The sequence below is a fragment of the Pyrgilauda ruficollis genome, unplaced genomic scaffold (assembly GCF_017590135.1).
Source record: "Pyrgilauda ruficollis isolate IOZ18807 unplaced genomic scaffold, ASM1759013v1 scaffold56, whole genome shotgun sequence".
Lineage (NCBI taxonomy): Eukaryota > Metazoa > Chordata > Aves > Passeriformes > Passeridae > Pyrgilauda > Pyrgilauda ruficollis.
The window spans coordinates 5389262-5406743 of NW_024527266.1; the positions used below are offsets into that span (position 1 = coordinate 5389262).

At 36.7% G+C, this 17482-nt stretch overlaps 1 protein-coding gene across 3 annotated transcripts in view; it reads right to left on the reverse strand.

The window, feature by feature from the left end:
• The window catches only part of TTC26 (tetratricopeptide repeat domain 26), a 47168-nt gene that overhangs the window by 5858 nt on the left and 23828 nt on the right, over positions 1 to 17482 (reverse strand). For all 3 annotated transcript variants that reach the window (XM_041481498.1, XM_041481500.1, XM_041481499.1), the window contains 5 exons: positions 15608 to 15661; positions 15122 to 15185; positions 8026 to 8114; positions 4136 to 4219; positions 1899 to 1968 (listed from right to left, as the gene is read on the reverse strand). In XM_041481498.1, the coding sequence (XP_041337432.1) occupies positions 1899 to 1968; positions 4136 to 4219; positions 8026 to 8114; positions 15122 to 15185; positions 15608 to 15661 (361 nt within the window). The remainder of the gene's footprint in view (positions 1 to 1898; positions 1969 to 4135; positions 4220 to 8025; positions 8115 to 15121; positions 15186 to 15607; positions 15662 to 17482) is intronic.

Sequence of the window (17482 nt, forward strand, 5' to 3'; positions counted from 1 at the left end):
TCATTACTAGAAAAAATTGTTTCTAAATTCCTGAGATCCCTGGCTGGTTTTAAATTTGTGTATATGACTAGAATTTTTCACTGGTCTTTAAACATCACTGGTACACACAGTTAGAAATAAATGAATCTGAATCTTCTCTCTTGATGAGTAGTAATCTACTAGGGTGTTTAAACACAAAGGTTCTATGTCTTGGTGATAAGAAGCCATTCTCTTGAATCTATGCTTGGTATTCATAATTCCAGGTTCATTCAAACACTGGGAGAAAAGAAAATTAAAGTAAGTTTTTCTTTATTTTTCAAGCCTTAACAGCTGCTCTGAGAGTACCTGGCTATTCACATAAGGATCACTCTTGTGCTTTTTCAAAAGAGGGACTGTTTAGCTTGTTATATCTGTGTCCACTGTGTCTATACTTATATTGCAGGTAGAATGGCTGGTAATCAGCAACAAACATGTAACACCAAATCACAGAATTTATAGACTCGTCTCATTTAGGAGGCAGCCAGACATCAAATTGGATTTATCTCTCATCAGCTCCAAATAACATACACAGTGGTAAACAGCCAGTTCTCAATTTCCAGCACCAATCTACCTAGAGCAATGCAGTTCTTGCTAATACAATGTTTTTTGACCTTCTCTTCAAGAAGAATTTGGTATAAAAAGTACTCTAATACTAAACAAATATTACATTCTATCACGCAAAAGGATGCATCTCTGGTACTTTTTGCCCCTTGGAAATATTGCAGCATTGAATTGTTTACTAGTCAATCCCTAATTACACTCTGACATTAATGTATTATAATGTGATCTGTTAGTAATTTACATACTTGACACAATAAGATAACTATATTCATCATTCCCATAAAAAATTCAAATAAAACATTCATATATAAAGCACTCAAACACAATCTGGTACTGCACCTTAATTAAAAAGGAAATAAACTGGCACATCCTAAAACAGAGTCATAGATAGGTATCCCTATGTGTGATGTGCCTGTCTGGAAAGATCATGTTAGGAGATGTTTACTACATTTGCAATATGGCATAACATCCCAAAACACACATATTTACATTCCCGGTATAACTGCTGAAAATGGTTTGATAAGAAAACATTTTTGTATTGAGGCACTGTAAGGAAAACGAATTAGCCTAGGAAGTCTCAGACTTGAGTCCTCAGAAAAGCCCACTTCTATACTATTTTGTATATGCGGCACTGTAGCTGTCTCTGTACTGAAGTGTACTCTGCAGGGTTTTAAAAACTGGTAAATAAAAGTAAATAAGATTTGCTATAGAATGTTAAACACAGAAAAAGTTTCCTGGATTCAAGGAAATTCAAGGAAAGAACTCTTAGAAGAGTTTTTGGAAGAAAAACACATGCTGGAGATTATAAGGATATCCCTCAGGCACAGGAGTTTGGACAACATCTGGAGTAACATGGTAGGAAGAAAAATACCGTGTATGCTTGCCTGATTCCTCTCTTCCCTAGACATCTGACAGTGGCTAACCTTGAAGGCAGACAGACCCTTGAGCCTGACCCAGTATGAATGCTTCTATTTTGTGTTCCACTCTAAACATTTTAGAGTTGTAACTCAGTCTTTTAAGACAGAAAGTCTTCACTCAAGCAATTGAGTAGACAATTGAGAAGAAAAAGGGTCACTGGTCAGGACAAAGCTGCATTGACAGTACTATAACAGCACTGCACTGAAGCAGTAATTGCTTGTAAAAGCCAGAGGTATGAAAGGTGCAATAACCACCCACACTATAACTAGTGCAATCAGCTTTTCACTTTCATAGTCCTGAATCCTCCTACAACATTAAATTAAATTAGGACAGTGGATTGCCAGGACTGACGCAATAGAGGAGGATCTGTATTCTGCAATGCTGAAAGTAAAGTGACTCACAGCAGCGAGCCAGCCAGCTAAGGTAAACAAAATCACTTTTTATCTTCTCACTCTGGATCAAAAGGAACACCTGCAGGAAGAAGGAAAATGAAAGATTATACATGCATGTACTTTTAAACAAACAGAAGGCAAACTTTCCTCATTTCAACACACAGATAAGGTTTAAGTCACACAAACAACTGCTCATGAGAAGAGTTTGGGTATAGAGTTTGGCAATTGCAGTGTAGGGGGCATCCGTCTGTGTGGAGTAGGTGGAGGATTCACACAGTGCCCTGTTTGTCAAGGGACTTGTGCAGCTTCAGAACACCAAGCAGTGCAGAGGGTGCGGCCAGCCCTGAACAAGCGCCAGTGGGTGGCCATGCAACACAAACAGCACAAAGGAACACTGGGCCTGTGGGAAAAGCTATTTGGAATGTGTTTGTTTAGAAAGCAATGCAAGCAATTGTACTAGCATCTTCTTGAAATACTACAAGTTTCACATATAGATGAGACTTTCCTTCCATACATGTCAGATCATTCCCGGTCTGCAATAAGCCATTTCTAACCATTTTGGTTTCAGTAAGAATCTCAGGCAAAGCATTCATCTTTTGTACCTTACTGAACAAATACAGGTTTGTTACCTTCTGCATAAAAAGGGATGTGTGGGGGGAAGTTATACATTTTAAAATGTACTCTGGCTTTGCTCAAAGAAAAGTGAAAGCTATTTATGCCTCTCTCATGTATATTTGTAACTATACTGGATGCTACTGGCAAAAACCAAAATACCTTTATAGGAATAGATGAATGTACTTGTGTAACAGTGAGTTACACAAATTACTGACATTTGCATTCCTTAAAAATTACTGATCTCCTAATTTAGGGGGGAAGGAGAAGGAGTAATAGGGAAGAAACAAAAATAAAGCAGCATTATCACTGTAAGTAACACTTTATCATATGTTTTATTTTATTATGTCCAGGGAGGTATGCTTTTAAATAACTTAGGAAGTGCTATGTATAGATGTTTTACAAGTTTATGAGACACTGGGGAAGGCTGAGCTTTATATGGAACTGTCATCACGACCCAAGATCAGACATGAGGCCAGATGAATCAATGTAATTATATAATTCTGGTACTTAAATGCATCACCTATATAACACAAGTTTCTATAGAACAGCTTCTAAAAACATAGGAAAAATGTAGATTAATAGGAGTTTAAACTTTGTGTTTCTTTGTTGCCTACTTGCTGCTAAAACTTACTTATAGCATCATTTTTATGGAGTCTCAGGAATCAGCATAGCCTGCTAGCATAGTTTTGAAAGATTTTCATGAGGCTAAGTGAATTGAAAGCTTGTTGAATTGAAATAGATATCCATCTTCCTTACAGTCTGGGATGTTATTCTTAAAGAGAGATGCAATTTTGGGTCACAGAAATGAAGGGGTGAGGGTGCTGGATGGGAAGGTAGGGATGTGTGGGAGAGACAAGTTGTAAAGCCAGGGGGCTCTATTATTGACAAACCTGGATAGTTAAAAAGTTAGAAAGACTGGAAAAACAAAACAAAACATAAATCCCCAAATCAACCAAACCTATATGATTCACTTTAGACTACGTGGTGTGGGATTTTTTTGTGGTTTGTCTTCTTTTCTGGTCTTGTGGAAAATGTTGCTTCCACCTTCATAATAGCTATTTGCTTTTGCATATTTTAGTTGTAATTAAGTTTCTGCTGCACACAGACATAAAAAAGTACTGGGTGTAGAAGTTAATCTCTTCCAGCTGCATATGAATGCTGCTGAATAAGATAGTGAGCACTTCCTCTTTTCCTCCCACATATCCCAGAGGAAGATTTTTTTTTAAACACAAATTTCTAGGGACACCTAGAAGCTCTTAACTATTCAGTGTCTTTTACTTAGCATGCCCTACTCAGTCTGAACAAAAAGAGTGCCTGGGATCCCAGACAAAGCATAGAAAATCTGATTAAGAGGCTATTCTTTGATCAATTAGAGGTAGCTGCAAGCACTCTTGTGATGCACCACAAGCAGCATGACTCCCTGTATACCTCACATTACCAGATTAGCAAGATAATCTTTTCTGAATAGTGCTCACTGAAAGTTTCAGTTCCCCTAAGAAGGGGAAGAAGATGTTCCACAGAACCCGCTTATTTTCAACCAACATGAAGGTCTGGGTGAAGAAAAGGAAGGAAAGAGGGGAATATGGGGGAAGTGTTTCCACTGATTTTTTTCAAAGAAAATAAATACATACCTCTTCAGCTTCACTAAAATTGCCCATTGCAGCTTTGGCTTGGGCATAGTTGAAGTTAAAAGTGTCATTGTTGTAGAAGTAACTCTGAAAAATATGGACAAACCCCAAATAAATACAACAAAATACCTCCTCCCATGATGAAACACCATCAGAAATACATCCCCCGCCTCAATCTGAGTCAGACCATATAAAGAAGGCAATGGGAAGGAAAAGAAAATCCCACATTAGGAACATACGGTATTTATAAACAGTGGGCTGAAAAATTATGGACTAGCTTTTCCATCCTACATTCACGACTACAAACACTGCTGAAACATTCCACAATATTAACTATGAGAGATCTGGAAAATGTTCCAAGCTTAAAATTGCAGTGGCAGCTTTTGTGGGTATAATTTTCACTTGGGGCATGTGAAGACATGCTGTGCTGCTGTGGTCTCTTTCACTTCCCAAGCACTTATTTCACCACTACGGTGGGTAAATAGGCAGTTGACTTCCTTGAGTCTTAAAGACAATTTAAGACAAACAAAACAGTTTGTTCTTCTAAGACTTTTCAAGGTTTATCAAGAGATCCTGTGCATCTGGTTATGTGATGGATGCTAATCTGACAAAATGGATCTCATGATGGAGGTGAAGCCACAGTACTGGGCTGTGGCAGGCAGCACACCAGGTAATGGCACTTTAAGCAAGCCTTGCTTAAAGGTACCCTTCTCTCTAGTTGAAGCCGCAACACTGAGTTTTTCTCTCCCATAACACTAGATATGAAACATCTGGTTTAGGACACATCAGATTCAACTAGCTGTATCTTCTCTGAAAAGCTACATGGGTCAAAGCAGGAAATGTAACTCAAGGTACAGGTTAGGCTGATATTTGGGGTTGACCTGATCACAGTCAGACTGAAGTATAACTCAGATGACCAAAAGTCCACTGTGTTCTACATTCAGCACTGTCCCACACTGCCGGACCAGTAGAGCTGGCAGAGGTAAGACAGAACATAATACCAGATGCAAGCATGAATGGAATTGAGGATCCCTGCCCAGCAGTGGTGCAGTGCTTATGAGAGAGAGTGGAAAAATAGGTGGTTTATCCAATATAGCTACTGCAAGAAAGCATCTCCATGTGCATAACAGCAAGGTGTAGGGAAGAGAAATATTTTTCCTTATACAAAATTTATAAAGGAAATAGAACTTGTGCAGGAAGATCAAACTTTTGGTTTTTTCTCCTCTTTAGAGTGAGGAGGAAGTAAAAAGCATAGCTGGGACTGTACAAAAGGTAAACAAAGCAAGGCACAAATCCCTTTCCCTGTAGTATCTTCTTTCATGATGTAAGGACACTGAGGAACATCTTCCTTTCACTGTCACAGGCAGTCTGCAAAGGGTACTGATTTAGTTTACCCAAACACATCAAGCTAGTGCCTTGAAAGGAAAGGTGAGGGATTGCCACTATTTGCCAGGTTTCATCCAAACAGTCTATGGTAGCGTGCACAAGCCAGCAAATACAGCAAGCTGTGTGAACAGCATGAGGATGAACCAATTGGGTGAAACTTTAGCTCAGTTTGTGAAAATATTTCAGTGCCCTTATGGTGAACTAACTATGGGTTTCACCATATGAGGATTACGACACTTTACTGCATTCTTTCTCAACAGTAGTTTCATGTGAATCAGCACAAGTCCCAGGTCAAGCAAAGCTGGTGAGCCAGATGCTAGCTTTACTGCATGAATGCTTTCTTCTGTTCAAGTAGACCCCATTGTATTTTTTAATTAAAATGGAGAAGAAACTTTGTCAACAACCAAACTCAAAAAATGTGTCATTCTGTCCTGGCCATATAAGTGTTAGAGACCAGACCTACTGCAAAACCAAAACCAGGAGAAATGAACAAGTGCTGCTGATAATACAACACATTCACAGCAGCTAATTTCTTTTTTCTTTTTCTTTTTTTTTTTTTTAACCATTTTGTATGTACTGGACATTACTTTTTTGTGGTCTTTTTAGAGATCTTCAGTGTTCTCATAAAACCAACTGTCTTCTGAATGATGTCCATTTCAATGACATACTCAGATACCCAGCTTAAAAATGAAGAATTCCCATTGTGGCCACAACTCAGCAGAGCCTGAATCAGGTTGTTTTTCACTCAGTTAATCCCTGACAGTGTTATAATGTCACCCTCAGGGCAGCTGGCAATACACTTATGTCCTCTGAGGCTTTCTTATGCCTAAAGCAGTTTTAATTGATCATGGATGAAAGTGGTGATTCTTGAGAGAATACCAAGCAAATAATTTTCATAGAGGGCAGCTCTATTTTAAGAGCTGCAGAGATTCAACTGAAGTTTATCCCTCTGAATGAAACACAAAAGTAAATCCATGTACACCTTGCCTATAACATGGTACAGAAATAATAATTTTTGCATTCCTGTGATCTATAGAGAAGGGAAATGATTTTAAGTAAATCTGAGCATGGCTAGTCTCAGCTGCAAAATTTTGAGAATGATCAATTACTGCAAAAGGAACAAGAAAGAAAAGTTGTAGTAGGCAGTAAATTTTTGTCACATAGACCTTGAAGGTGGTTTGTAATCACATTTAACTTTGACCTTTTCAGTTTAGAACTAGTTGTTTAAGAGCCTTTTCAAGGAAATGGAAAGAGCTGAACTTATCTGTGGAGTAGTTAATTGCATTATAAATGTAAGAAATACACAGAATTAATTATCTGGAAATTACCATCTATACCCCCTGGCAATAAACTGAGACCAGATGACCGGCTCTAACTAGAAATCTAACTTTTAGATGGCTCAAGTAAGGCAAAGCAATTCTTACTGTTTCCTTTTCTTCAATTACACACATACTTCAGTTTGGAGTGGTGGTGGTGTAGCTCTTCATTCCACTCCACTGGAGTCATTCCAGTAGCCACTGGGATTTCTTCAGAAGTCTCCTTCCAGACAGTTTAAAAACACTACACCTTTACCATTTTTCACTCACCAGCTGCTTTTGGGCACCATTACAACCACATGTTTTTCTTTAGATCTCATACTTCTTATAACATTGTAGTTATGCTCATCTTGGGTATCTCCCAATTCTTTTAATAATTTCTTTTAAGACTCTCATTCCTCTTCCTACCAAACACAGAGTTGTTCCAATTCTAGTTTCAAACCACTGGAACAAGACTGCAATCATTTAATCCATAATCACACTCCAGCCTCCCTCTTTCCTCACATCTGACTTTAACTGTGTATCTGTAAGTTATACCCATTCTATTCACTGATCTGATAATGCTGCATGTTGACTTCAAGCTTCTCTCATTTTGAAAAATGTAACATTGCTTGGAGGGTACTCAGATAACTTCCACAAAAATAACATTCCTAACTTACTGCTTTGGTAATACTGCCCTATTTTAGCCCTTCAGTGACTGCTTTCTCTGTAAAATGTAAAGGTTATTCCTTTCAGAGTCCTTTGTGTCCTATCTTCCTTACACACTTTTGTTCACTAAAATGTTATCCCCAATTATTAACCAGTGATAATAATCTCCATCGCTCCCGTGATAAGTCTTAAGAAAACGTTTGGGGTTTTTCCTCCATACTGCCCACCCCATAAATATACACCTTTTTTTTCATTGTCTTCCTTTATTTCTTACGTTCTGCCCCAGAAAGCCTGATAACAATTAGATTACAAGTGTGATGAGTCCATCATGCCTACCATGCTGCATGATACTATTTTCTAAATTGCTTCTTTACATTTTAATCCATTTATTGTACTGAGCACTTATGTCCTGCTGTCACTCCTGTGTTTTATTTTTACTGATTTGTTTATCTTTTTATGTTTCCATTGTGTCTCACGTAGTACAGTCTAAAAGTAGTGATTCCATACATTACAGTACTACCAATACTAAATAATAATACTAACCTTGATTGAGTTGAGGTAAATTAGGACATTAGGAAATTGTCTAAGAAGAAAGAAGCAGGAGGACATGCACTGTCTCCCTGGAATGGTATCTAAAATTCAAAAGAGAAATGCAGATTTGTAGAATTTAAAAACACATGGTAATGGAAATCGCTGCCATGATTGCTGGCATCTCTGAAAGCAGCTAGTTCCTAAAAACAGTGTAGCTTGCCTTTTCAGGCAAAGGACCATACTGGAGGTTAAGAAAAAAACATTTGTTCATCTTGTCAACTCTCTCTACAGCATCCAATAACTTCTGCAAGACTTTGTTCAACAGCAAACTCTACAGAGACAAATAACAATTTTACCTAACATGCCTTTTCCATGACACAATTTACATAGTATAATTTTACTACGAATTATTCTTACTCTTAGGAAATGACAATTTATACAAAGCCTCAGTTTGCTATTCTTACACCATTAGCCTTCTTTCTTTCAAATTATGCTTTTCGGTTATCCTGGACAAAGAAACTCTACATATTTTAATTTTAGTTTGAGTTAGAGAGCAACTTGATATACTGAAACCATTGTCATAAAAAAGAATTAATACAAGAACAGGCAAAATACTCAGTGATGTCAGACAGCATGGAAATTGATGTCCATGCATTTGGATTACCACATTGCTCACAAGAGGTAAAGCCATAAATAAGTTTGACATATCAGTTTGAATGAGTGTCATTCAACTTTGCTGCTATCTGTGCCACCATGAACTCTGCTGTCACCTACTCTGACATTGCAAGCTGCGTCACTGAAAACTATCTCAAAGCTTTTGTAAAGATTCTGAAGTAAGCTTACTAGGACTAATTTTTGTAAGACCCAGCTAGCAGACATGGATGAACCCAGGTAGCAGCTGGGAAGGCCTAAATGGAAGTGATATAAAATAATTACTATTCTACTACATCAAGTGATCATTAGAGAGGATGCTGCTCTGCACAGTTTGGAAAGGTGACAAGAGATAAGATCCTGAGGGTACCAATATTCCTGAGGTAATCTGCTCCTGACTGTTGGTTACCATCAATACATCCACATAAAAAATTAAAATAACTTCTCTGTATAAAGAAATTTCACATAACAAAAGACCAATATTTTGACTCCATACCACCACACAAAATTGAGCATTCAACTGGAAAACTGTATGTTCTCCTTTCAATATGGTAGGTAGTAATTATTCCTGGAAAGCCCTTTATAATATGTCAAAATACCTTTCAAAGAAAGGTAAATATTCTCATTTTTTATCTTTTAGCACTAGGATATACTGAGGTTGGATGTCCTGTCATTTCCATATAGAGACAATCAATCCCTATCTATGTCTGCACCATATCATTCAGTTCTCCAACCTCAGAAGATTATTTGGTTATTTATAAGGTGTTCAATGGGAACAGAAACTGGCCTGTATATTTATCTGTCCTTTTTTACATACAGGTATAGTTTTCATGAGGAAATATATGCCATTAATGGACAATAACATAAACAGTTTTATAAAAAAGAGCCAAGAAACATTTATTAAGAAGACTAGAGATAAGTAAAAAATGCCCCTTTTCTCTGAAATTTGATTTCTGAAGATAAAAATTTTATTTCTAAAAGATAAAAAATTATTTCATAAAATCACAATTTATTTTGAACAAAACTTTAAAAATGCAAAACATGCAAAGAAGACTTAAAACTGAGGATGCATTTTTAGTAAAAATCAATGAAAGTAACAAAATATTAGAAACACAACATTCCTATAAATGATTCAAGTGTTTCTAAATGTTAGTATTTATTCTTATGTCCACATTTTGGCAGAAAATATTATCCCAGCACACTATCCCCCATATATTTTACTGAAAGATACCATTAAAAAAACCAAACAAGTAAAACATTCTTGTATCTCATACAACTCAGCAATGAATACTACCTAGTGACAGAAAAACTAGAATTTTCTAATGCACCCCATGTGGCTCATGCAGAAAGAGGAAAAATTTGTCACTTGAAAAAATTACTTAGAGTGACCTAAGAGAACCTTAAAGAAAAATCTGCATGAAGTTCAAAAGAAATGTGTCATTCCTCTCATCCAACATAAAATATGCCTGAGCTGGTCCTAAAAGAAGACCACTGAAAACAAATGGGGTACTCTTTTTCATTATACTTGGCAGTGGTTTGGGGTAGTTTGTAAGACTTATGCTAAGTACCAGAAATACTGCATTTATTGGGAATGTTAATTTGTTTTCACTGATGTTCCTCTTGCCCCATTTCCTCCTTAAAAGAAATCTGATCTGTTTAATTGCCCATCCAGTTGAGACCCTAGTAGAAGAGAATGAGAACTAGCTACAAAAATCTACTTATATCCTCCTTCATAATGTCATTTCACGTCATTAGAATTAAGAATTTTTATCAAGCTTAAAAAAAACCCAAGCTGCTGTTCAGGCGTTATGTCTGCTGCTAGAGAATGAATATTGACTCCTACACTCTAAGTGCTGCTTGGATACTTTTTAGTTTTTGTTTTGTCTGTCCCCTGTTAAAGTGCACAACATCCAACATGAGATAAAATGTGTACATTTAATGGAAATGACTTGCACATTAACTCAGTTTACTCCATGCTCCTTGAACCTCCAAGGCAGAGATCTAATTAAGAAAAGCAAAGGGCTTAATTGATGACTACAAATGACTTTACAAATAAATGACACTGCGCTCTTCCAAAACTCCTGTTGCTGTTTGTCTTAATGCAGACAATGGGATTTCTACAGTTAACAAAAACAAGTCAGAAAAAATATTCCACATCATCATTTTAATATATTATTTTTGATAACCCACATTAAAAGAAGAAGCCTTGTAGACTGTTGTGATTTAACCCCAGCTAGCAACTAAGTACCACTTAGATGCTTGCTCACTCCACCCTCCTGCCCCCGAAGAAAAAGTAAAGCTTGTGGGTTGAGATAAGAATAGTTTGACAATTGAAATAAAATATTATTATTAAGAATAATAGTAATGAAAAGGGGACAGAGAGAGAGAGAGAGAAATAAAACTCAGGAGAAACAAATGACCCAGAATACAATTGCTCACCACCAACCCAGAGCACAGTAAGCCTCTCCCAGCCAACTCCCCCTGGTTCATGTGCTGGGCATGGGGTTGTATGGTATGAAATAACCCTTCAGCTCATTCAGATCAGATGTCCTGGCCATGCTCCCAGCTTCTCATGCAGCTCCTCACTGGCAAAGCATGGAAAACTGGAATGTCCTTGACTTTGCAACAAGTAAAACATCACTGTGTTATTAACATTATTCTCATACTACATTCAAAATGCAGCACTGTACCATTCTCTAAGAAAAAAATTTAAGTCTATCCCAGGCTAAACTGGAACACAGGCCCAGTTGCAAGCAAAGACACAGCAAAGGATTTCCTCACTCTAGCAAAAAACAACCTGCTTCTGTATTACAAATCTGCAAAGCAGCTAAGCAACTTGATCAAGACCTTAAAGGTCCTTGGAAGGACTAGCTGGATGGGAAGTGCTGAAGCATGATGTACACACTTAAACAGCATGGCTGGCGACTTAGGAAAAGCCCAGTTATAAAACCAGCAAGAATTCTGGTCTCTGTTCTAAATCCAGCAAAACAAATGGCCACAAGTATTCAACATAGTGGCTAATATGCTAAGTTATCTAAAAACATAAAAACTATTATATTGGATCCAAGGTTTGTCTAGTTCAGAGTTTGCTAGGTAAGAATATACAGCTATAGAAAGAAAATATTCTAATTTCACATATAATACATCATGTGGTATGTAATGGCACTTCTGCTGAAGTTTATCCCAGCTTTCAACAATCTACACTGAGGACTTCTTAATCACCGCTAAAAATTTTGTGTTAAACAGCCAATGGCCTTTTCATCTACAACTTTTTTTATGCATTCTGGTTCTCACAAGTTTCTCTATGAAATAAGTTGTGTTATGTGAAAAAGTAGCTAATGCTGTTTATTTTGTCTTAAGTGATAATTATGTCAATGCTCTTTGATTTTTGTATTGTACAATAAATAATTCTTCTCTAGTCCTCTTTTCCTTGTCATTTATGATGTACATAATCAAATTCAGTCATAATTTTTCAGCCCATGTATTCTGCGTTACTTAGTCTCTCCTTTTCTCCTACTTCAGGAATCCATCCCCTTTCTTTGATCATCCTTGCTGTATTTATTGTATCCTTTCTTTATCTACCATTTTTTTAAAGCAATGTAAGAACCAGAACTGTAGACAGTGTTCAAGGAAAAGAATCACATCTGTGTACAGTGACAGTAATTTTTTTGTATTTTTGTTTTCTCTTTCCTCATAAATTCTTAAGATCCTCTTCAACTTTTCTGATAATTTTGCTAAATTTAATTTGCATATTATTACCCAGTCTTATATAGTCTTTCATATCTTTCATCATTGTGGAAGCTTTTATTTGTACTACTATGGGTAATTTTGTACCATTGGCAAACCTACTCATGCCATTATTTGTCTCCTACAGCTCATTAATTATGAATACAGGCCTTTTCTTTAGAGAAACAAAAGGTTCTTTCAAGTGTTCAAATCAGGTCCATTTTATCCTTTTCACTGCTACTTCCCTATAAATTTTCTAATTTTCTGCTAGAAATGAGAAAGGTTATTATGTATCTTCTCTTCTTAGGATTAGTACTGTGGACATTTTTTGAGGTATTTGCTAACAGGCAGATTGTGAATTTGATTATACTCAGATGACTGTAGTACAATTGTAATTTCGTAATAAAATTTCATCTCAGGTGCTATGTAATTCAATATTGGTCCAGAGTTACCTGTTCTCTTGTGCTTTCTCTAAAAAAGATAGAAACAAAAAGTTCATGCTGTTTATTATGCCATGTAATTGCATTTATTAGGTCAATATGGGCAGAACAAAAGTCTCCAACTATTATTTATCTTTCTATATAAAATCTCTAATCTGTTTAATATGCCACTGTTCTTATCCAGGCTGGCTGGTGAATAATTTGGCTTCAATATGGTGAGTAGCCTATCTAAACATATAATTGAAAACAATACTATTTTACTCACCGATAAAGAAAATATATTTATTTTGAGAGACGTTATCTATAATATTTCTATAATTTCTATAATATTTCTATAATATTCTATAATATTTAGAACCCTTTTTCCACTGGCATAACCTATTTATCTATATTTATATATGTTTATTTACGTACAACCTATGTTTATTTAATGTACAATCCCTATTGTACATTAAATACATTAATATCCTACATGTTACCTTCCTCCTACAATATAAAAAAATTATTTTAGTTTTTAGCTTCCTCTTCTAAAACCAGGCATTCCACTTTATCCAACTTCTTTAAAAACATCTAATATTTGTATAAAAACACTTTTATACAAATATTAAAATATTTGTATAAGTATACTTGGACTTCATGTGCTTGTTTTTTTGTTATATCCTACCTAAACAGAACTGTTTGCTTCTTCTATTTCCTATGTACAGTTTGATGACCTCCATCTGTTATTCATTTGAGGTTAAACAAAACCCCTCACACTATTTACCTATAAAGGAATTGCCCTGAACTGTGTGCTTTTCTCTATAGCAGTTTCCTCCCACAAACTTTTAAGAAGATGATGAAACACTTCTTACATGGAAGTACCATGAGGGTAAGATGCTTAGAGTACTGATGCTTCCTTTTACTTCTGATTGGAACCAATCCTTCCCATTGGCTCATTTTTTTCAAGTAATCCACCTTCCTAAGCGTACTGCTGCCATTCCCCCTGCCATTGAAAGGTTGAAATCTTAGCCTCTCTATCTTTATTTTGCATATGAGCTTAAAAGTATTTCATAGTAAAATTAAGACTTTTGGCTTCCCAACAATTTCAATTTTGGGCTATATCATCACAAGAAATCCCTCCCTGACTATCTTTTCCCTGAATATCTCTATATTATTTTTATCCATTTATGCTCTGGTCACTCATCACACCTGCATGACTGTTACAGGTATTAAGTTCCCACTAACGGAGTCCTCCACTGCTATAGTTCATATTGTTTCTTCCTGTTTTCTGGGATCCCAACGCTGAAGAGATAGCTTCAATGCAAAAGGAATGAGTTAGAGAAATCTCATCTATGAAATAATTTCCAGCCTTCCAACATGAAATCCTCTGATGCATGATCTCAATACTACCAGGACTGCAAGGGGAACATAATGGAATGGCTCAACAGTATTTCTGAGTATTTCTTTCATCAGTGATGCCACTCTGTCCCTGGAGCTCCTTCTCTTTAGTCACCATGGACACAGGAGACAGCATTCTGTCTCTGAGGACCATGAGCTGTCTGCACCAAAAACATGCATAAGTTACTCACCTAAAGAAACAATACTAAGTGACAATGCCTACAAAGGAAACTGGCAAGACCAATTTAGTCTGAATTTCTATGTTACAACTACTGAATTTTTTTCATTTGGGATTTTTGGTTTTGGCAAAGAGAAGGGAAAACAAGAACTTGGTTTGGTCTATTATTGAGTAAGTAAAACTAAATATTGAAACTATACTGATTTTGGGGCATGGTGGCGGGTGGGTTCTAATGCCTATTTTTCTCTCTTATTCAAGCAAGAAGTTAGTCCCAGAGCTTCCATTTATCCCTGTAGCCAAAGTCCTCTTTACATTTTTATGACCTGCAGTTTCAGAGCACACTCCATGCTAGGATTCTATGTACTCGACAGGTTTTCATTAGTGGTCCTAGATTTGTACCTGTGTATCTCTGCCTCTGTGGTTTCAGCTGCTCACTTCATTGAATTAATTAGGCTGGTGTCTTTTGTTTCTCTAATGGGATTATTAGGCAAAGGCAAGCTGCCACAGAGTTTCTCACAAGGACTTACAGCCTCTTCTCCAGAGGTAGTCATACATTAAGGTTTGGAATCAAGACTTCTAATTTAAACTTTAAAATTTGTTTTAGACCTTTTAAAACTCATCCTATAGAAATAGAAGCCTAGCGATATTCCTGCTAACAGTCACCAGTTAGACACAGATATGATGGTACACATGGATATTTTAAGATGGCTTACTTAGTGGAACATTTTAAACATACCACATTCACTGGCTGATTCCCCCACCAACTGGAAGAACTGTTGAGCAATTTTCAGATGATCTCGCTGGAAGAAGAATAAAAAAGAAATCCAAGATGAGTTACAGGGTTGATGCTACAATACACAGTGAAAATATGCTCTGAGGAACACTTAGGGAGCAACTAACTAATAAACCAGGGCTGAAGCAAAACCAGAAAAGGCAAATGTGCCATTCTATGTGTCTAGATAAAGAAGAACACCATACAAAGCAAATGGGGATTTTGTAAACAGGACAGAGAAATAAAATTCATCTTGATTTACTATCAAGACCAGCAACAGAAATATTCATTTCACTCATTCTGGAGTGATTATTGTACAGGAGGTAAGAGACTCAGAAATCCTGCAATCTAAATAAGAAATGACTGCCTCTTTCACTCCATTCCAGTTTCTACAGATCTGTTCACATTGTGTTATTGGAGAAGCTGGAGAACCCCATGGGCTTTACTCACCGAGCCCATTTCTTGTCCAAGTGCTGCATTTACCACCCCTTTGAGGATGTACTCCTGGGGGGAAAAAAAAAGTTAAAAGGGATCAGAGAAGACATGGTGAAGATTTCAGAAGACACATAAAAGGCTACATGTACATTATTTTCTTCATTAATTCAACTCTATCACAAGTTTAGTAGGTAGCTGGTTAGTGTGGTAGTGCTTAAGCGCTGTACTAATTTAGTCCCCCAAAATACATTCTACTTGCTGGGTAGTCCCTTCTACTAAATATGTTAGATGCAAAGGGGTACTGTGTTTTCTGGTAACTCTTATGGTCAAAGACAATGCACCAGGAGGAACATGGTAACATCCTTTCATGCCCTCTTCACCATCATATCACCAAGAAGTGCATGATTGTTATACTAAAGCACAGATCCCCTTTCAAATATGCATATTGGTTAACCACAACCACTGACATCCTTGCTGCAAAATTCATAGTGTTTCTCATCAGGACAAATATGTCAAGAGGTTTGTGCTCTGTGGCCATGTTAGTCCAGTGAAATTAGCAACAGAAGTTGAGTACCCTGTAACCTCTAGTAGGAAAAACAACTGTAGTTTAATTCTTCTCTGAACAATTTTTTCTCAGCATGTAACAGACTCTTCTGTCTTACCTAAATCTTATAATTAGGAGTTATATCTATAAACCTGTTTTAGTAGGTACTCCTGATAAACCAGGACAGCCCTGTTACAGAGGTAAACACTGAAGAAGAGAGACATCTTTCAAGAGACGAAGAGGCCAACGACAGAATGTAAAGAAATATTCTGAGAATACTAGCCAGGATAGTAAGTAATCATTTTAGCACACCAACTGTCTTACAGATGCCAAATTATTATCTTACAGGCATCAAAACAAAGAAGAAATTTGAGAAGTACTCAAGGAGGTTTTACAAGTAGTTTTGCAAGTATTAGCAGGGAGTTCTTTAAAAGTGTGAGTGAGAAATGGAAAAAAAAAAAAGCACCAAGATTCTCATTTCAAAATGTGATCAAGAATTATTATCCAAGTATACTGGGACAATATTCCACAATAGGAACAACAGTTGCAGAAAACCATTCAAATAAGTTTTGCTATGATAATGCTATGAAAATGCAAGAAATACTGAAAAATGCAAGAAGTGTAAAGCAACATCAGAAAACACTCCTCACTCCTCAGTACAGAATCACCGGATCTGCGTTTTTGAGGTTTTTCTTCTCCCTCCCTCCCTCATTCCCTCCCTCTCTCCATCCAATTCCTTACATAGACGCATGAAAGGTCCCTTTTATGCCCAGCTATGTGACCTTTGGAAAATAAACAGCAAAGAGGAATAAATCAGAGACTAAAGACGCTGGAAGAGCCACAGAAGAAAATTACAGTAGCAGCCAAGGGACACTGTAGTTTTCACTCATGGCAGCCAAAGTGTGATGGGATTAGAAAATACCATTTATTAAAACTGTTTAATCTAATCTAGCTCATTTTAATTGAAATTACTTCAGGACAAACTATATGAGCATCTGAGCTAGCAAATCTGAGGGATGAAAGCCACATCAGGCAGACAATCAGCTATAGTTGTAAGGGGGCCTTTACCTATGCAGTAATGGTCCATTTCCCAAAATCAAGGCTGCACACAACAGAGCTGTATTCTTAGTTGAACCCAGGTGGTACAGTAATAAACAGGCTAAAGTACTCATATAGGCACATATATAATACTTTATGCATGAACATTAAATTTATTGTTGATGAAGGGTTGAAAACACAAGACTTTTAAGAGTGGAAATGGGGCAAGCTGTCCTCAGGATACCTCAGGCAGATTTCATATCAGTTTATAACCTCTGTCTTTATGTGTCATTACATCATTTTCCAAT